This window comes from Schistosoma haematobium, chromosome ZW (genome assembly GCF_000699445.3).
Source record: "Schistosoma haematobium chromosome ZW, whole genome shotgun sequence".
Lineage (NCBI taxonomy): Eukaryota > Metazoa > Platyhelminthes > Trematoda > Strigeidida > Schistosomatidae > Schistosoma > Schistosoma haematobium.
Genome location: NC_067195.1, coordinates 14,881,208 through 14,903,320, shown reverse-complemented (window position 1 = coordinate 14,903,320; position 22,113 = coordinate 14,881,208). Strand labels below are relative to the sequence as shown.

General features: G+C 37.1%; 1 protein-coding gene across 3 annotated transcripts in view; it reads right to left on the bottom strand.

The window, feature by feature from the left end:
- The window catches only part of HMGCS2_1 (Hydroxymethylglutaryl-CoA synthase, mitochondrial), a gene marked incomplete at its 5' end in the record, with an annotated part of 31,683 nt that extends 13,189 nt beyond the window's left edge, over positions 1 to 18,494 (bottom strand). The window contains 7 exons of one of the 3 annotated variants that reach the window (XM_051210502.1): positions 4,476 to 4,625; positions 5,272 to 5,587; positions 6,392 to 6,547; positions 9,160 to 9,285; positions 9,766 to 9,940; positions 10,872 to 11,133; positions 18,308 to 18,494. In XM_051210502.1, coding sequence (XP_051070499.1) covers positions 4,476 to 4,625; positions 5,272 to 5,587; positions 6,392 to 6,547; positions 9,160 to 9,285; positions 9,766 to 9,940; positions 10,872 to 11,108 — 1,160 coding nt within the window. Of the gene's footprint in view, positions 1 to 4,475; positions 4,626 to 5,271; positions 5,588 to 6,391; positions 6,548 to 9,159; positions 9,286 to 9,765; positions 9,941 to 10,871; positions 11,134 to 17,742; positions 17,793 to 17,935 lie in introns of those variants that run through there. The other 2 variants (XM_051210503.1, XM_035732624.2) reach the window with 2 other exon arrangements.
- Between the last annotated feature and the right edge of the window lie 3,619 nt (positions 18,495 to 22,113).

Here is a 22,113-nt window from a genome sequence, read left to right as displayed (position 1 = left end):
ACTGAATATCTAGCTAGTTTACATCACAGTCCCGTGAGTTAAATTTGTGAGTGAATAATTTATGGTTAAAAAGGTAGAGTTTAAGATATAAGATTAGGATTAACGACTGTGGTTAAAGTTTACGGTTGTTTTACGGTTAGTTTATATGTACTTTCATCTGAATCGCGAACTATTCGTCTAAATCCTTATCTTAACTCAAACACTAAATCGTAAATCCAAACCCTAGCTTTTACAGACGTTTTCGTCATTAGCCGTTTATGTATGATAGAAAAAATTGTGTTCTGATATATATACCGTGACTATGAAACGATATGATCTTTCTTTATTGAAATGACCTTATAGTTCAGTTTCACCGTTTCGTATAGCATTTCTTGATATAAATCATGTCTGATCCTGTTATAACTGAACAAAATACTGGTGTAACTAGATGAAAGCTGGAAGGAAAGGACAACAGATGAAGATTTATTATACACCGTAATCTATATCTGAATGCACTAATTTTAAATTTTATCAACACTTATTAATAGTCTGATTTCAATAAATTGGACTAGATAATTATTCAGCACACAATTTACAATATCTTAAGGTTAAACTGATATAATTAAAAAATGTAACTAATCTATTAAATTACATAACTAATTTATCTTGACAATTTTTTTTATGTTACTGTGTGCCAGAAAATTATTTAAAAACCAGTATCCTTTAAAGTTAAATACAAATGGTTGGTATGTAAATGGTCTTATGTGAAGTAAATAACTCAATAAAGTTATTCAACTTCACTGAGATTATATAAGTGCTGTGATAAGCAGGTTGATTCGATAGACGAAATAAATGGCAAAGTATCACAATCCATAAAACAAACAACTATTGATTATATTCTAAAGTAACATATAAACATTCAGTTAAGAATAACCCCAGATCTTAGTAGTTTTAATTTTAATGGGTAAAATGAAACTCAAAAAACTTATGAGATGGAGACTATATCCCTACTACTCAACAACGACACAAATCTCACCAAATACACGACGCTTCAAATTCAAAGTCTACTGGAGCTCATCGATTTATGCCTAACAACATATTTTCAATTCAACAACAAAATCTACAAACAAACAAAAGGGACACCAATGGGATCACCAATATCAGGACTGATCGCAGAAGCAGTGATGCAAAGACTAGAAGCCACGATATTACCAGTGATCAAGCCAAAAATTTGGATTCGCTACGTAGACGACACCTTCGTCATCGTCAAAAAGGATGAACTGGAAAACACATACAAACTGATCAACAACATTTTCAATGACATCAAGTTCACAATGGAACAGGAGTCAAACAACCAACTAGCATTTTTGGATATATTGATCACTAGAACGGATACAGGAAAGCTGGAAACTCAAGTATATAGGAAACCAACCCATACAGATCAAATTCTCAACTACAACAGCAACAACCCAAGGGCTCACAAAATCAACTGCGTACACACATTGTTCAAGAGGGCGAGGACACACTGCAGCACACTGGCAGCACGAAGAAATGAAGAGAAATACCTGAAGGACATATTTCAAAAGAACGGCTACCCAATCAACTTTATCAAAAAGCACCAACGGCACACAGCATCACAACCCAAGTCAGGCACAAAAATCAGTAAAAGGATCACCCTACCGTACATACAAGGAATATCAGAAACTGCAACGAGACTGCTGAAAACCTTCGGGATAAGTGTGGCACACAAACCAACAAAATCACTACAATCAATCTTATGCAAACCAAAAGATGAAATAACAAAGGAGAACAAATCAAACATTATCTACAAAATAAACTGTACCAACTGCGACAAACACTACATCGGACAAAGCGGACGTCCCCTCCACCTACGCCTACATGAACATCAATTAGCAGTCAAACGCCATGATATTTCTTCACTTATTTCAATACACGTGGATAACTACGGACACTCATTCGATTGGGAAAATGTAGAAATCTTAGACAGAGGAAACTCCAAAAACACCAGAGAATTTCTAGAAGCCTGGCACTCAGGTCAATCAGCAATCAACAAACATATTGAAATCAATCCAATTTATCAACCAATCAGGAAAACCATGCATAAATATGGGAACAAAAATCAAACCAATGGGAGACACAACCAAAACAAAGAAGTAAACAATGATAAATTTAAGGTCAACAAGAACCAATCAACATCGAGGTGCACAGAACAAGCTGTGAAACACATGTGGAGAAATTCGAACACTTCACTTCTATCTGAAGTTTGTGCTGATGATGTCGTTCAGAAGAACGATGAAAGCTCCACGACCAAATCATCCAGCTCAGAGAACAAAACTCCATCAAAATCAAAAAACTTATTTTTCGAAATTTAAATCAGACAACGGAAATTTCAATTCTTCATTGTGGAATATTTGTTTAACTGTCCCTGCACGTAAAATGACTTTTTGAAAAAAGAAAAAAAATCATTTATATACTCTTTTCTTAATATACACAAATTGTAGATGTAAACTCAATACAAGCAAAAATATCCTTAGTTTTTAGATTTAAAGAAGACCTAGTTCTCAAAATAGTCAAATCAACTAACAACATACTATAGAAACAAGAATGTGAAAATCGAGAAAATATGCAAATATAGGGCGTTGAGGAGATTATTGATTTTGACGTTACACATCACAGACTGATCTTAGTTAAACAACAAGTGAAGGCCAGGAAGCAGTGGACAATTGTTTCGTCCTACTACGAAACTCCACGGTAAAGTATAGCAATGACCACATTGAGGACCTTTAGACCCAGCAGTGAACATTGAAACTCATAAATATTCTTGACAATTATTTTTTAAACAGTTTACATTGGTATATATATATGAAAACTAAATTTGCTGAAGTTAGAAATATGGACCATTGTATACTGACCCAGTAGTCAGAAGGTAAAAGGTTAAGAGTCCAGGTCCTAATATCATTTAACTGGTGATACTTTACGACCATCATTCAGTGTACACTGATTCCAGCCTTCAATTGTTGTTTAACTAAAATCAATCCGTGGGATGAAACGTCGGAATAAACATATACATAGGAAAATCAGAAAAACCAATTTTACATTTTAATGCATCAATTCATTCAATTCAACGATTGATGAAACATAGTTCTGCAACTCCAATGTTTGTAAGCTAAATCCTGCCAATCAGTAAGAACTATGACTTACGTTTTACAAACACACCTGAATTAAACAATGAAAGCTATAATTAATGCGAACATACCTAACCAGTACGTACAATTAAGTAACATTCTTTATGCAAAATTTCAGGAAATCCGATCAAAATCTGTCGAAAATGGATTTTTCGAAAAGCCATCTCAAAATTTTTTCTATCTAAGAGTATTGATGTCGAACCTAGACCCCTGGAGGAAAACTTACCTTTAGTAGGTGATTATCAACTAAACATCAAACTTTTCTTGAGGTACCCACAGATTCCATAATATATCAGAGTCAATCTTAGCTATAATAGAACTTTTGTTCTTCCCTTTATTCTCTTATAGGAAAATGGGTTCTTGGTTAATTGAAGGAATATTATTACGTACATATGTTATGAATGATTTGTGTTACTGATAATATTAAGGATGCCAATACTTCCGGAAAGCTCATTTTCTCGCTTGACTTTGGTTCTCTGTGCACCAGATTACCTATAACTGAAACTATGTTACATATGTGATTATATTGATTCTAATAACATAGATATAGGCCCATCGATTGACCATTTCAAAGAACTCTTGTTACGTTGTACCTTCAATGTCCAGTTCAGTTTCAGCAATGAAATATATAGACAGAGAGATGGGATCGCAACAGTCTCTTTTGGGCCCAATCTTAACTAGTAGGAACTTTTCTGTATCCGCAAAGGATAAGCTTCCTCATCTGTTTACCTCTATGTGCATCTACCAGATCGCCTGATCTTGAGAAACAAGGTACATTGGCCACCGCCAGTGCTTGCTTTCAAATCGGATACGAAAACATTTCCCAGTGTGGTTCTACAAGGGTGAGAGGAAAGCAGTTATATGCTTCATTCCTGAACATTTAATCGACTCTAATCACTCCACTAATCCACAGGTTGATTTTAAGGTTCTTTAAACAATTCGTCGAAACCTAGCAAGATTTTTTCGTACCCAACTCCATAAAACAGCAGAAGCTCTTGCTCCATGATTTGAGGGCAGAACTGTGTGTACAAGAGAAGTACGTCTTATCCCTATCGTGTTTATTTCTTGTTCATATGTACTCACGGAAGTAATACTTTAACAAAATTTTCATATAGGTACGATTGTACAGCTCGTTAATAAATTCACTGAAAAAAGATCCCTTCGCTGAACTTCGTGTTTTTTTAATGTTGTATCGTATTTAGTTTCCCAATGAAATGATCGATTTAATACACAACCAAAATATTCAGTGAGGAAAATTTCAAGAACAACACAATATAATAAACTACTCACTTAAGAAGAAGACTAACAAGACATGCATATAGAGAAGCAGTATACATGTTTCCAATATTTTTAACGAACATTAGTCCAGGATCTACTTTACGCCTGTACAACGATTCAGTAGCTTTCAAACAAATTGTATCCAACTGGTGATCAGGAATACTAAAGTAAATAACAAACATGTTAGTCAGTAAGCAATACACGAATCATAATCGCTGAATAAAAGTGAAAGCAACATTCGAAAATCAGGGGCACTAATTTACCAGATGATACAGATTAGTTTACTTGGCCTCGAGTCACACCCTAAATGTGGAAGATACTGATGCTAACCCTAACCCGTTTCCCAAAATAAAGTAGACGGGGCGGAGTTCGAACCTATAACCTAGTGTGTGAGAGTTAAATCTAGAAATCAGAAAGTACCCAACGACTATTTTACTCCATTCTACTCCAGAACTTGTCAGAAGTTAAGACTGATAACACCTCTCAATAATCGACACTCAAAATACTAAATTTTGAAAGCTAAAAAGTCAGTCCTGACCGGACGACTGAGGCTAAGTTCCACTTCCTGATATTTGTATTCGTGGTAAACCTCATTCATACAGGTTTTTTTCATTTATAAAGGTTTTGGTCATTCAAATCCAAACATCTGATTAAAGCGAATTTTAAGTCACTGTTTAACTAGTGACTGACTACATTATTATGAGATCAACTACTTTCAAACTAATTGGGAAGCTTAAAACGATAGAAAACCGTTACTACTGTTACTAATAATACAATTGCTAATATCACCATGAAATAATAAACTTACTGTTTATCATCAAGTAAACGGTAATCTTTTAAAGCATTAAAAATAGATGGGTCTATCTGATCAAAATACTCTGATTTCGACGTCATTTGATGATTATTATGACATAATTGACCAGCTTTTGAAGATGATAAGAATACATCAGAATCGTTTAATGTATCTGCAATAATGCCTTCTGTACGCATATCAATCATTGCTAACCAACCGATCGCTTTTTGTACAAGACGAGTAAATGGTGCATGCAAACACATATAGTCTATTGCATTGTTCACCTTCGGTAAAGTATCTCGCCAAGGTGTTGTTATTATACTATTGAGACCTAAAATGTAAATCACAAACAGTTTATTTTATAAAATCTAAAAATGATACTGTCAAACTAGTACTGTGTAAATACAAATAAAGAAGAATTGACTTTACAAAGTACACAAAAAAGTTTATATTCACATACGTGAAAATCATTCATACTATGGATATCATGAAATGAAGAATAACTTGGTGAAAGGTTTTTGGTGAAAAGATTTAAAAACAGTCATAAAATTGTTTTCACTCACAATCTCATCACCACATCAGTACAGCTTGTTTACACTTACACTTCATACTTTCGAAACCGACCAATAAGCCTTGTATTCTCTAACTGATGGTAAGGAGTAAAATATAAGTAAAATAATCACAACGTGAATGGGTTCAGCTAGACCTAACAGAAAATTGGAAAAGCCTTCGGATATGAGTTCAGTGACTGAATATGAGAGACAGTACTGGAATGTGCCAATAAACAGTCTAATAAACCCTATTGAAGTCAACTGTTACTAACTAATTATTCAATGTTCAACAGACGTTTGATTGAATAACACTGTTTATCGACGATTAATAGATAAAGTCATAAAGATATTAATTAATAAGTAATATCGAAAGGTTCTGAATGGTGGTCTAACGTTGATCGGTTTATGACTTCAATAAAACTCAATAATCTTCATACAGAATATAGAGATGAATGGGAAGTAGTTATTCAATAAGATAATTTCTGAATAGTAAGTGGTAATCGTACCAATAATAATAATAATAATAATAATAATAATAATAATAATAATAATAGCATACTCAGAATAAATTAAAATACGTTTACCTTTAGAAGCTGATTTGTGTCGATATAATTTATAACACATTTCTAATGCCTCTCGATAACACTGCATACTAAAGTGACCATCAACGATAGGATATTCAGAGCTTAAATTTGGCTTGTAGAAATCATAACAATGTTTCATATAAACAGCTCGTAGACCTTGACAAAATAAATGAAGACAGTAATGAAAGTCCTATTATACGCTAAAAATATTACTGTTATATAACAAACTGTTTCATTTACAAAGACCTACATTGATCTGTAATTTAAGTGAGGTATACATTTATTTGTTTATATTGACTACATAGAGTGATTAATCTGCAGTGGTAGTTCAGCAGCTGAGACATATGACCACGTCGTAGGCCCGAATCCAACTGCACCTAATTCTGTCCAGGCATCCAGGTAGTATCACTAGCTGTAAGCGCTTAGAGTATGACTCCAAGCCAAGTACACTAATCTGTACCTAGTTAATCAGTTTAACAATATGATAGATATAACAAGACAACTCGGCAGTGATTTGTAGTGTTCTATGATGATTTTTCAATAATATTCTGTTATAGCATTGAAAAATAAAACAGGAGTGTCACGTACATGCACCTACTAATAGACAATACGATTTGATACACTAGATAATAGAGTAGACACACTAGACCATGATGCTAGGTAATTACACCACAAGATTAGAGATCACATGATATACAATCCTGAAAAACGACTGAGAACTGGATTATGAGCAGGAATAACCGTTTATTGATATTAATTATAAGCAGTCAAATAACGTGAACTCCATAATAAATACAATGAAATCCGAGTCATATATAAATTATTCATTTATATTCCTATAACCGAATATGCCTATTTTTGCTCAAAAATTGATTATCTCTTCCAGCACAATCGGTCCTAAATTTTTCTTAGCAGTTAATGAAGACTTTCAGGATTTATTTTATTGTGTTAATCTTCGTATTCATACTTTATAAATAGCCACGTCATTTATTTTTACACAAGAAACCTATTCTTCTGGTTAGTGATCTGGCCGTTTTTCAAATCATTCAGTGATTTAAGTTAATAATTTGGCCTTATGAGCAGCTATCACTTGGCTACATCATGAAAATCATAAAGTTGATAAAATAATAGAGCTAAATGCCCAACACAAATCGGCGATCAGAACAGGAAAGTATAATTCAGCCTGTTACGAACTCAACTCATCGAAAAAAATTCGATAACGTATTGATACAAATTGGTGAGCCAATATACCCATTCTCCCAAAATCACTGCAGCTGATACAGATAACAAATTAAAGGCAATCTCCAACATAAACACGATAACACTACTTCTAGCATTTCAACTATGCATCAACTATTTTCATCCACTGTTCATCTTTCGATCTTGAATTGCACTATTCCCTCATATCATATATACCTATCTAATCTGTTTTTTTCAAATCTTATTTCAAAGGCTTAGTCGTTCAACTTATTATTGCTACTATTCCATTTCTGCTATATCCGAACGAAGAATAAATGGATGGTAACTACTAGGAATTATTTATGAACTATTATTACATATATTCCTATTGGATAACTATTAAGTAACTAGATTATATATGCATATTCGTATTTCTTTTATCATAAGCTTCCATTTGACCAACTGACTACTGTTATACGATTTGATATCCTTAAGGTAGCCCCAATCTATTAGTTACAGTCTTTCACACTCAGTCACTTTTGGTTTGATCTTATATAAATGTCATTTTTCAATTTATGGTGTGATGCAGTCTGGTTTGCTAGGTACGTCCGAAAGACATTAATCATACGGTGGAGGCTGAGATTGTGTTCTGGACTGAATAGGCAGGGCTAGGTGAAAAGGACCAATAAGAACTGCAGGCTTCCTATGCCGGTCAACATATTATTGGTTTAGTACAGTGTTAAGATTGTATAAGTCGTGTTTTGATTGGCGATCTTATAACGTGATAATAAACAGGCCAAAAGATATAACAATTGGCGGCAGGGATTTTGCGAAAAAAAGTAAAACATAGCAAATGTAATAATATTTCTTTTTGAAGAAAACTAATTCTGTTTGTATACGAAATGAACTGATATAAGAAGTAAAGTTTTGAGTAGAACACCAAAACGCAGAATACTTCAAATATCTAAACTCCAAAGATTATTATACAAGAAACGCCAACATGCTGAAAGAGAGAACTGTTTTTAGAATGATACTGATATAAAATCTACAAACCAAAAGCTAACACAATCTATACAATAACGAACAAAGAACATCATAATGCTATCTCGTAAAAGCTACTTGATAAACATATTCATCATGTGGAATTTGTAACGCTATAATAGTTAAGGAATTTCAATTGCAGTACTAGGCATTCCATAATGAATGATAACCAGTGCGTTTTTATTATATTGATGTATACTACTAGAAAGTAACAAATGTGTTAACATTGGGAACTTGAAGTTCGTGATGCAGTGTTATTTTATTGTTATTAAACTCGTTGATCGGTAAAAATTCGTCACAAACTAAATGTTCCAAATGTAACGTTTTCCTAGAAATGATGAAAACTCTCATTCATAATCTTGAATGCAGTTCAAATTTGATTATAGCAACTATCTAACCAATAGATGCTTGCAATCAAGGAAACCTAAATTTTGAGTGATATCATAAAACATTCTCTCTACGAAAAACAACTGAGCATACAAATCTTCATAAGACAGCTGGAACACCATAGTATCTACTCAACAAATCTTTAAAAGTTAAGACCTTACCAAAGTCAATCACCAAAGGAGCATTCGGTCCGAGTAAAATTGCTACAGCCCCCGCACCACCGGTAGGACGAGCTGATTTATCCCCATAAACTGCTATATCAGCTGCAACAACCAACGCCATACGGCCTTCATATGGAAAAAAATGCAAAGAGATCAGAAACACAGTAACACTGGAATGAGACGAAATGCAAAATTATAAATTGATTTTAAATTTTAATTTAATACTTCCGTAAACACCTCTAAAACCTTAATGTATTTGGGGTTTTACAACGGTTTTAGGCAGTAGTTATATCCTTCACATTTTTATAATATACACGACTAGCAAATCATTAGGCTTATCGAGTACAACACATACATTATCGATTTGCCGAGACTAAATCAAATAGTAACACAAATCAAGGACTGCATTCGGGTTAACAGACCAAATTTTGAGCCATACTTATCGTGTAAGACCTAAGGAAGCTTAATACTTAAAAAAATAGATATATAAAGACAGTGAAACGTTGGACCTGGGATTAAAATGATAAAAGCATTTAACCGATGTTAATTTGGTTTTAGAATATGATAGGAACTATCGTGATAGTGCATAAAGTTTATTCAACTTACCATTGCAGTAACTAGATTCAAGCCAGTTAAGCGCACCGAACAAAGCAGAGGTACCACCGAAACACGCGTTCTTTGTATCCGTTCCTTCAACGTCAAAATTACCAGCTGTTTCGAATAATTGCATTAGTACGGTTTTTGTAGACTTTGATTTATCTATAATCGTTTCTGTTCCAACCTATAAATTAAACACAGAAACTTTTATTGCTTAAAATTATACGGATATAAGAAAGTACTCATTTCTATAAGCGATTTGACTGTTATAATTTAACTATTAGTTACTAATCCTATTAAAACCGAGATCGATTAAAATGTAAACAAACGCAAACGTTATTTGACATAATAACGTCTAAGAACGTAATCCACGAATCGATTGCTAAGAACAAGTAGCACTGTGGTGTGTGCTACTTATACTGACATAAGTAGTATATGATGTTAGTCGTGAACAGAAGGTCTGGCAGTAGAGAGACAAGAGGATTGAACAGTAAAATATAGAAACAGGATGCAATTTGTATGAAAATGCAAGAACAATGAAGCCTGAGTCATTTTGAGATAATTGGTGGACATTTTGCAAATTAAGCATTCATTTTATGATTGTTAGATTTTATTAAAAAGTTCAGTAATTTTGTGTTAAATACATTCGATTGTCCCCACGGGTGTTCCTGTTCACTAAAGTGTGTCCACACAATGATATTTTTCTGCACATGGTAGTATTATGATGCGATAAGTATGACAGAAAGAATAAATACAACTAAGAAGTATTCGTAAGAAATATGTATAATCTTTCGAAAGGTCACTTTTAAGAGGCGAATGTTTATATTGACTATTGGTGAATTTAAACCACAGTGTCAGGGCGTTATGTCATTTGCTCCAACTCAAAATTACTGTCTAGAAAGGAAAACTCTGACAATTTAATCAAAATATGGACACTGTAAACCGTTCACATTTAATTTATTTTCTTAAGTAGTGAGAATACACTTTCAAATATCAAACTAAGGTTCTTCTAGCTTAAATGATAGCCTCACCAAAATTTTTCCATATATTAGCGAAATAAAATTAATACACACAACATACGATCTAGGTATTTCAAAGAACAGCAAATTACTTACCTCGAGAAAACCAATTGTTTTCAGGTCAAGATTTGTACGCCTGATAAGGTTGCTCACAACAGTTAGACACATTGAATTTATATCTTCCTGTATTGAACAAAATCCAAGAGATGTTTGTCCTAATCCTTGAGTATACTTTCCCACACATTTGTCCTCTACTTCAAGATCATGTTGAGAGACATAAAATTTTGGAAAATAGATCTCCAAAGCAATAATACCGAAATCTGAATTACTCATGACTAGATATTTTCGACCAACACAACTGTAAAAAGATATCGCAAAAATTTTTTTAGAAAATTAGTTCCATGTAACTGGCTGGCTGACGAACACTACTAAACATTATGTACAAAGAATCAGAATTTCCAAGAATAGTGCAAAGTTATCCTTATCGTTTCTGATGAAAAAGAAAATGAAACTCACGAAATGACAGAACTTCTTTTATATTTCATGACTACTCTGAATATACAAGCACTATAAGCACATAAGTTTATCACACGACTTAATAACGGAGTACATGTTCATTTTATTAGATATCGAACTGTGCTTGTGTGAGAGCCAGATACATGACCCAGATCCTACTTTACCTATTTGAGACAAATACTGGTAGAACTGGACAGCATAATGAGTATGCGTCACACAAATAAAGAAGTACGATTACGATGAAACAAACGAGAGGAGGGGAATACAATTAACAAAACGTAAACTTAATAAAAAGCGAATTAAAATAGTATAATATATTGGATATACTTCTGTCAAAAATACAACCAAGAGAACGTTTTTCGATTATGCAGCTATATTTCGCTTTCATATAGAATGTAGACGGAAATCATATCAGAATTGGTAGTGATTCCTATTTTGGGCCATATCTAGTAGTTTCGGCATTCACAGTACAGAACGTTTGCAATTTGCATTCGAGTAAAAAGATTAGAAACATTTTTCATCAATTAGCTCTTGATCACGACCTTACGATGATGTGGGTCTTATAATGGGATATAAAACAAGCGCCGATTAGAGGTGACAAAACTATCTATGAAGTTTGAGTTACCTACAAAACTACTAATTGACGAATTAAATCCCGAAATCTGAAAATATTCATTATTAAATAGGTGAGTGTTTAACAACTCAGTCAGTCAGCTACAAGGTAGGACCAGGCACATATATGCATCAGTACAAGTTGCCATACCTCATTAGCACAACAAGGTGAACACCAAATTCATAGAAGTAATTACTTCAATGGTAGTAATGTATAAAAGAAAGATTGTGTATAAGGATATAATACAGGAAAAAGAATTACTTCGTAAAAAGAAAGGTATAAAGTAATTTTAATCTCACGGTTTAAGGGAAGACAAAGAGTATATACACCGCCATTGTGATCGATTCTGAGCCAATGCGTGTCGTGGTAATCGGTGTTCAGGTATATGTAACACGTGGCCCAGGCATCTTAGCCTATGAGGATTCACAACCTCATCAACTGATTTACCATCATTGCTTAATAACTTGCGTCTAGCCTTAATATTACTTACCCGGTGAACCCAGCAGATGCCAGCAATATTTCTAAGACATCTGTGATCAGATACTAGTAGATTACGAGTATCCTCTACTCTTAATGACCACAATTCGCACCCATAAAGTAGAACAAAACGAACTGCCGCACAGTATACTCGTCCCTTAATTGATAGACGGATATCTCGCCTTCGCCATAGGTGACGTAAGTTGGCAAAAGCCAAACGAGCCTTTCGAATCCACGCAGAGATTTCATCAGACACCAACCCATCACGGCTGATCAGACCTCCAAGATAAGTGAAGTTGTCAATGTGTTCAACTACTTCACTCCCTATCCTTAGTTCAGGTGTTGACGTAGACCAGTCCTGAATCAACAACTTGCATTTAGAGGGAGAGAAGCGCATTCCAAAACATTCTGGCATTGTTGCTCAGTGCTACCAAAAGATTCTGCATTTTACCAGCGTCTTCACCAAACACGACTATGTCATCTGCGCATTCTAAGTCGATAAGTGGACCTCTTGGTAGATCAATGCACGAAAATTCAGTCGACGAGAACGTTATTTTCCGCACTAGGTTTATGATGAAGTTGAACAAAAATGGAGATAGTGGATAGCCTTGACGGAACTACACAAGGTTGCAAAATCAGATGATAGTTCGCTATAAGCTCTGATTTGACTAGTTTGTGTACTTCTGAGGTACACCTTTCAATAACAGACACTGCCACAGAACTTTTCGATCTATAAAATCAAATGCTGCTTTTAAGTCAAGAAAGACCACCATCGTCGGACGCCGACAAACATACTTGCATTCCAAAATATGACGAATGGTGAATAAGTGGTCGATACAGCCACGACCAGGTCTGAAGCCAGCCTGATTTCCTCATGTTTGCAGTTCACGAGTCTTTGTTAGGCATCCGATAATTATTGAGACTAGTATTTTAGATGCTATATTAGTCAAACTAATCCCTCTATGGTTATTACAGGATGACTTTGACCCCTTCTTATATAGTGGGACAATCAGTGATTGCAACTAGCCAGATGGGGTTCCATCCAGTTCCCAGATTTTAGCTAAAATATTAGTCAGCCTAGTCGCTAAAACCGGACCACCACCCTTAAACACCTCTGGAGTCGATCTATCTGGACCAGTTGCTCTTCCTCGTTTTAGATTAGCTATGGCTTTCTGAACTCCAATTATAGTCGGGGGACCTACTTTAATGTTCCATTCAGACTGTTTGAGAATGGAGGGTAGTTGTATAGTAGCTGAACTGCTCCTTAAAGTGTTCCGCCCATCGTTCTAAACATCTGGGCTGACAGTAGATAAGAGTGTCGTCTTTTTCTTACATCGTCTCACACTTGACTTCTTTATTCCAGTTTCTTTTATTAGTCTAAAAAGCCCCCAAATGCCCTGGTACGGCCGAGAGTGGGGAGAGTCCGCTCTCCCTCTCGAAATGCTCTCACATGGCCACGCGTATATAGCCTCTACCAGGGAAGTCCTACTCACTGCCTTCTCGTGGCGGGGGTGTTATTTACAAAAATGAGAGGACGAAAAGCGAATGTGTGCTCGTATTCGAGCATGATCGGAGTCCAAACAGGTATTTTAAAACAAGCGAGTCTTCAATCGAGCTTCTCCAACAATGACAGATGGCAATATGGTTTATTTGAGTTCATCGTTGGTTTGGTGCAGGGGGTCGCCATGTTAGACGATGTCTCTCCTTATGCTTAAAATTTGTGTTTGCTAAAAATAAACGATCGTCTGGGCACAGTTGCAGCAGACGATCACCATTATCTGTTCGCTGTGTCAGAATACTAAAATGCCCACCTAAATGTCTTTCTGTTTGGTTTAAGCTACCTACTTGGGCATTAAAGTCACCTCCTACGAGTACTATGTCTGAGCGTTTAGCTTTTTGAAGAAGTTCGGACAGCTTTCTGTAAAATTCATCTTTCACTTCGTCTGAGCTGCAGTCAGCGACAGCGTAGGCAGAAACAACGTATGTCTCTATCCTCCCGAATTCTTATGGAGCCGTTCCGCTGAACAACACATACACGACTATTAACGGGGATCCATTCTAATGGTGCTTGTTCTGCCCTCATGCCTAGTGCTATGCCTACACCCGTCAGTCCACGAGAACTAGCTATCGGGTCGCCAGATAAACGGAGGGTGTATCTCGTCGGCTCTCCGTTCCACCGAGGTGAGGTCAAGTGAGTGATCACACTAGGATCCTGTATGTGTGTTTCGGAGACACAGCGTACATCAATGGTATGAGATTCTAGGGTTTCAGCTAAAGAGGATGCGTACGTTGAAGGCTTCAATGTGTAGTTTGGAGCGAGGTTCCAGTAGACCTGGGGCAGCGTTTCGCGCACTAGAATCGTTGTACATGGTGACACTTGAGGAGAAAGCCGAAAGAGGAAGTTTGGAGTTAAAGGCCAATGTAGGAGGAATAGTAGGAATTGAGGAGGGAGGTTGATTATGAAAAGAGTGGTCTTTAGTGCTGTGAACTTGCAATCTGACAAACCAGACAAACCACACTACTACAAAACTTTCAGTGCCAAATACTTTTCGCCATTATTGATATTACTATTATTTTAACTCCTTGGCTGTTTATCCTGTTAATTTCATCTTGTGCTGGTTAGACATTATAACGTAAACGAACCCATACCTCGTTAAGCTCTACGTTGATTATTAATGACGGGCTTCTTCTATATAATAAAAGATATTGCTGGATACAGCTGGGCTGACAAGTTGCAGTAGTTTCAATAACGCAGTACTCTAGGATTCACAGGTAAATATAGTTATCTAGTCTTCAAACAAGAAAACGTTTTGCAACGTAAATTAAATAGCAGTGACTTAACTGACCAATTAACTGGGTTCAACGACCTACAAATAGGTGATATGGTCACTAAATCATTCGAAAATTACTTATTATTCATTTATTTATTTGAACACATACATATTGGTACAAGAATGAGTCAAATATATATGCGCCACACAAAACAATGAGAATTTAAAGAGAAGGAAAAAAGGTAAGGAGGGTTAAAAAAAGAACAATAAGGAAGAGATTGGTGTAAGGTAGTGTAATAATAATAGTGGTAATAATGAGGGAACGGAAAGGTACAATCAGAAGTAATCTTTCAGTTAAGGAAGACACAACCACATTTTATGAAGAAAGTAAAAGAAGGTTACAGCAGGATCGCCACTGGCTTCTATTCTGAGCCATATCTGATAACGTCTCTAGCCACTGTTGCACCATCTCTAGGACCCCAACCAGGGAGTCGTGAAGGACCGACACAAGCCAGTCCTTTGCAGCTTTCTTTCATGCCACGACACCATGTCATATACTGACCACTTCTCCGCTTCTTCCAACCAGTCCCAGAGTCGGCAAATAATGCACGACGTGGAATTCTCTAGGACGACATTCGTAGAACATGTCCAAGCCACCGAAGTCGGTGTTTCAAGATGGTGACACCGACTGCATTATCGTCTCTGTGCCCGAACACACGATGCCGAACCTCTGCATTACTAACATGGTGTTGCCACTGGATGTCAGCAATCTTTCGAAGACGACGATGATCGAACACAGAGTCGTCTAACGTCCTCAACTCGGAGAGGCCAGGTTTCACAAGCATTCGAAAAACAATTATGGTCGACAAATAGTAGTGACAATTAGCCCCGTCAAATCATCGACTATTACTATCCTAAAGCATCTATTATCGCTGTAGACTTCTAAGCAGTGACTTAGTGGTTAAGACCAACTTCCAACCGTTAAGTTCTAGGTTCAAAGCTAAGGCTTCTTCTGATCTGGGGAGCCCCCAAAAGCCCTGGTACGGTCGAGGGTGGGGAGAGTCCGCTCTCCCTCACCAAATGCTCTCACATGGCCACCTGTATACAACAACTACCAGGGAAGTCCTACTCACTGTCTTCTCATGGCGGTGTTGGTTACAAAATTTAGAGGATGAAAAGCGAATATCCGGTACTTTAACCGGGTTGGTGGACACGGAGGGTCCACCTAGAGGAGCTGTAAAACCCTGATTTCGAACCAATGGTGCACATGGGCTCCAGGATTCTGAGTGAACAAATGGCGCATGAACTAATCGTTCGTCACAGGCTACCATGGGCCTGCATCTCCTAAAGCTGCTCCACTGCCTTGTGGATCAGACCTTTAGGTCGAAGGCTCCGAGTGTAGCCTCCTAAGAAAATCACCTGCCTCGGTTTGGGCACCTGGGCAGTATCACAGCACACACACAAACCAAGTGACTTGTGTGAAGCATCCATTTTATTATTGCATTTGTAGCTGATGTACATCCAGGCTATCATGTTAAAGTTCGTCTTTTTTTTATATAAAATATGAGTTGACCGACACCTCTCACTAGTTTTTCCCTAAATTTCCTTTATTTATGAACTTTGAAATTATAACTATTAACACAAACTGTTTTAAATCGACCAAAATAAAAAAGATGGAAATATTGCCAAATGACAATCCGTTAAACCCAAAACACTTCCACACAAAATGTATACACCTAGTCACAATTGATTGATCACTGGGTGGTGATCAATCTCATGCTTGTCTAGTCCTTATTAGTGCAGATCGAATGCTATCGATCATGTTGCAATGTGGCCACCAGTCTAGGTGACTCGACACTGCGGGCACTATGTATTGAGATTAGATGGTGGTTGGAGGTAGTCAACAGGAAACCCTGGACTCGGGCTTCATGCTACTTGGCACTCGTCAGCAAGGTGTACCTGTAATCTTGAGGGAACTGATGCTCCCTGGCGGATTCGATCTCGTGTCACCCAGCTTCACAGTCAGAGACGTTACATCTCAGTCCTACAGGAGGTTAGTCACGGCTCGGATAGCTCAGTGGTAACGTCTCTGACTGTGAAGCTGGGTGACACGAGATCGAATCCGCCAGGGAGCATCAGTTCCCTCAAGATTACAGGTACACCTTGCTGACGAGTGCCAAGTAGCACGAAACCCGAGTCCAGGGTTTCCTGTTGACTATCTCCAACCACCATCTAGTCTGTATACACCTAGTATATTTCACTGAGAACATTTGGCTTGACCGAACAAAACACAACCTGCACATTCGTAAAAGTTACATACTCTGTTTTAACAAATGACGTTTTGGGTAATCATGGGTAAAAAAAGACTATGAAGCATCTTGAACTTCGGCTTTAGAGCACTAACTCAAAGTTCTGCATATATGATGACTAATGGACAAACAACAGGGGACGTGGTCATCTTAGTCTTTAAACTGAGTAGAAGTGAGGAAGAACTGAGCAAGTTGGAATTTTTTATGAAAATAAAGTGTGGCTGTAATTTTACTCAGGCTTAGTTAGCTTTTTAGATAATTGATGAATTGCACACTTTTACCCGGAGAATAAGTGTATATACATACAACCAATAGAGGGAGAATTTCGCATGGTAGGCGAAAAGGATAACTTTTTAACGCGTCCCTCTCTTACTTTACCTTTGTTCGAGTTTGTTCCCCCTTTTTTGGTAGCTTAGGTTAAAAAAATACCGGGTACTCATTGCAAAAAAGATTAACTCAGATACTTTGTCTTACTAGCTCTTTGCAGATACATTATTAGTTTGTGAGTCCCTAAATTTATCACTTTTCTTCATAGTACCTCTTCATTTGAAGATATAACTTTGATCCTCTCTACATGAGTCGCAAATTTAAATCATAATGCAACCTCAACCGGCGATCCTGGAGCCTTATGCTGCAAATATATCATAGTGAAAGATTGCGGAGAAATCTCAAAAAACGTTTCTTTAATAGGCTATAGAAGCATTATCATAACAATGCGACGTTCAACTGAGACTACGTTTTCCACCACGAGATTAAAATTTATTTTAAAATCATCAAAATTTTAGAAGTGTTCGTTAATCTTTACAATATGTATATGTTCGTGGTTCACATGCATTTACCACTCACATGTACGTAATGTTTTGTGATGGTAGCGCAACGAATTAGATTACCTCGGCATACAAGGTCAATTTCAAGTATTCCTACTGATAGTCAGATCGCTGTGGATGAAATATAAGAAGCTTCTGCTTAACGGGCTTCTGTATCTGATAGCGGTAGATCACTGATACCTCCAGCTAGGAACCTAAGTATATTTAAGGGGCAAAGGAGAAATCTTAGTAAAATATGACGAAATAATGTCCCAAGTCCTTAAGGATGTATTAAAATTCCTTTTGAAACTCAACTGGAAAGTTGTTTGGATCACCTCATTCTTTGCCATATTACGGGGTTCGACTGCTCGTAAGCAATCGGAGTACGGTCCGTTCTACCATCCTGTCTCTAATTTCTGGGTGTCGCCTCAAAGGTTTGTGTTGGGACTGAGCTTAAGTAGGCATCTAAGAGGATGCCCAGGAGTATTTGGTATGCTACAATTCATTGGGATGTTACCTATGAGACGCCCATAATCTAACTCGTAAGGACTCTGTGACCTAGGGCGCTCTTCATAATGCCTATATAAGAGTCCTCGATCGAACTTCCTTGATCACATTATGTTGTGTTCCAGTATATCCTTATCCCTTGGGACTGTGGGAGGTATTATTATGTTTCCATATTCTGGATGTGGCTTAATGAAAATTTCGAAAATTAAGTAGAATGTTCTGCCGTCGAACTAGCCAAAAATAAGCTTCAGTGTTACCAGTAAAAATTTGGACGTAAAGCATTTTTGTCACAGTTAGCATAATGCATTAGATTATATAGTACCGAAATTCCTTTGTCTTTTGCAACTTGGGACACCTCCAAAAAGGAGCTACCTAAGTTGTACGGGTATCTTGCACGATGGCTCAGATGAACCACTTTACATCTTGAGATTGAAAGTAAATCTGTTGTTATCTGTCTAGTCAGATCCTCTTGAAGTGCCAGCTCATAATCCCGGATGCATACTTCTCCCAAAGTTTGACATCGTCGGCTAAAAGCAATAACCCAAACGATACATGTTTAGAAAGTCCATTTATAAATATGATAAAGAGAAGAGGTGTTACTTCTAAGCCTTGCGGTAACTCCCTGAGACGTTCCGTAGCCTGACAAAAATAGAAGTTTACCCTTACCACAAAAAGGCTGATTATTTAGATATGAAATAAACCAGTTCACTAATACTGAATTTATACCTAGTAGTTTGAGCCTATTGATGAGATATATGACTTACGCTATTGTGTCTGGTGCCCTGTCAAACCAACATTGGTTATTCTAGCTTCAGAGCAGACTAGTCCATTCATTCTTCTCCAATCACATTTTGACCTTGTCAATTATTTGCTTACTAATCTTGACTGTTTTATATGAGCATATGTGTGTGCATTGTTCATCCTACGCATCAGGTGTCTGTGACTTATTTTTGTCTGGCTATAATTTTCGAATCACGCTTGATTCACTCGAGTTGGCTCTCACATGCCTTCGCTTTGCCCTTTCTTCGTTTCCCCTCTTCCTATTACTTGATAAACGAGTGCTTGAAGTAAATTCCTCTAACCGACGCCTAATCGCTTTCTTACTACCACCATAACACAACCAGGGTTAGCCTTGGTAATATACGGAATTGAATGAAAGCTTTATCTACATACCATCTTAATACGATTAAATCGGACTCAGGACTGGGTCAACAACCTTGCCAAAATCTTGAGACAAGTTGGGATATATAACATCAACCTTCGCTTCGCGATCATAAATGGTTGTCCACCTGTCCACCACAGTCAATTTTTTTTACTCTACAGGACTGGCCTTTTCTGAAACTGTGTTATTGCTGGCGAAAAGAAGCTTGGTGATAGACCGTTGTATATTAGGTACTGTATAGCTTTTTAATGTATAGATTAAACTGTTACCGAATGGTAGCTTGAAGTTTGATTGCGTTAACCTCATTTGAAAATTGGTGTGATATGCATTAGCTTTCTGTTACCTGGTACTGTGTCTTGGCTTAACGAATGTGAAAACATCCCAAAAGATGGCGTTACCAAGTTTGATGCTTCTTATCTCATTATAGAGAGGCGAATCATGTCTGGGTTGGGAGAAGTGTCACTGATAAGATGCTGCAGTTTCTGACACACCAATTCGCATTTCGGTTCACTACTAAGACTCCTCTTAGGTTGTCAGTAAAGCTATTATCGATGTAGTCCTTATGTGACGCTTGGAATGGTTGAAAATAGCGTTCTTCCAGGAACTCTTCAGGATCACCGCCCTTTCTGGTCTGCTAATTAGAAACTAGTAGCTGAGAAACTCCGGGCTTAGGTCGTCAAAAAGAGGCGGCATGACGGGATAAAGTTCGCAGATTGAAGACGAATTTATAAACTAGCTTGTTTTCTCTTATCACTTGTGCGCAATTCTTACTCGCGTCTTTGAGCTGTCTGTATGCGCTGTCGTCACGTGTTCATCTGAATTCCTCTCATTAGCACTGTCTCAGTCCTGGTGGGTTAGATTCCTTATGATTGTACGTCGCTTCGAACTTTCAGGGATCGTTTTCAGAATAGGCTGTCAAGCAGGACGTAAGATCATATACAGCAAGAAATTCCAGTTAGCGTCCACTTCAATTTGCGGTTAGACTTCTCAGTCCATCTGCTTTATATAGTCCTATTAAGGTGAGAAATTCAAACGTTTGAGATTCTAATGCCCGTTATTAGTAGAACATTTCGGCTCAGTTCCGCTCATAAAATTGAAGGTTATGGCAGAGTGATCACCATATTTGTCCTCCTCCTGTTCAATATATAATAAGGTCCTCTCACCTATCCAACGTTCGGCTTCAACTGTTACATGATTAGGAACCAATGCCACCAATCTCTCAATATCGAGATTTGAGTGTTTCGCAAAGTAATAAATAGTGATATTTCCTCCATCAGACGATTGCCGTGTTCATTGTAAGCAGTAGGGTTTTTGTAGATGACCTCAAGTAGACACTTTGAGGTATTGAACAATCTTCTTGAGCACCACTTAGATTCATCAAGATGTTCTACTTATAAGGATCGTAGGTGCGTGGCTGCCTTACACAAAATTCCAGTTCTCCTGTCGTTGTGAAACAAAGATATGCCAAATACTGTAAATTCCTGACCCGTGATGTGAGATCTCCATGTTTCAGGCATCGATATACGATAAACATATTGTGTTACTTAGTTTACTCAACTCATTCATTTCGTTTGGTGAACTCACAGCGTCTGTGTATAAACAGTTTATACTCTCAATTTTAAATGCGTAAGCGTCCTCGTTCTGCTTGGTTGAATGAGTTTCATATGATTGAACAGGTGACCTACCTACAAAGGGTTTTCTGAGTCAGTATTCCATGTCCTTTTTACGTTTTTCCCCTGTTTTTAACAGTCCACAAGTGAAGTAGTCAGTTCCGATTTATTTTCGTGCCTGATTTTTGCATTATATGGCCCTCCTGGATACATGCCAAATTCAACTGGTAGCTGGAGCACATTAACATGAAATGCTACAAGAATAGCAGTCGCTCGTTTGGAAGAGGAGAAGGCAATCACAGTTGGTCAGAGCCCGGCATAATTTGGCTAATCGTATCACATATTGGCGCAGAATATTCAAGAACAGCTTTATGAACTCCCACTGCAATATATCGTAGACTGTACTATCGGGGTCTGTATTTTCGGAGGTGTCCTGCTTAATGATATTTCCTTCGAGAAAAAAAAGCCTAGCGAGATACTCTCGAGATGTTCTCGGCGAGGTCGCGCTTAGAATATGGTATAACTGGGAGTACACTTACATCCGCTTTTGATTTTAACTGGTGAAAA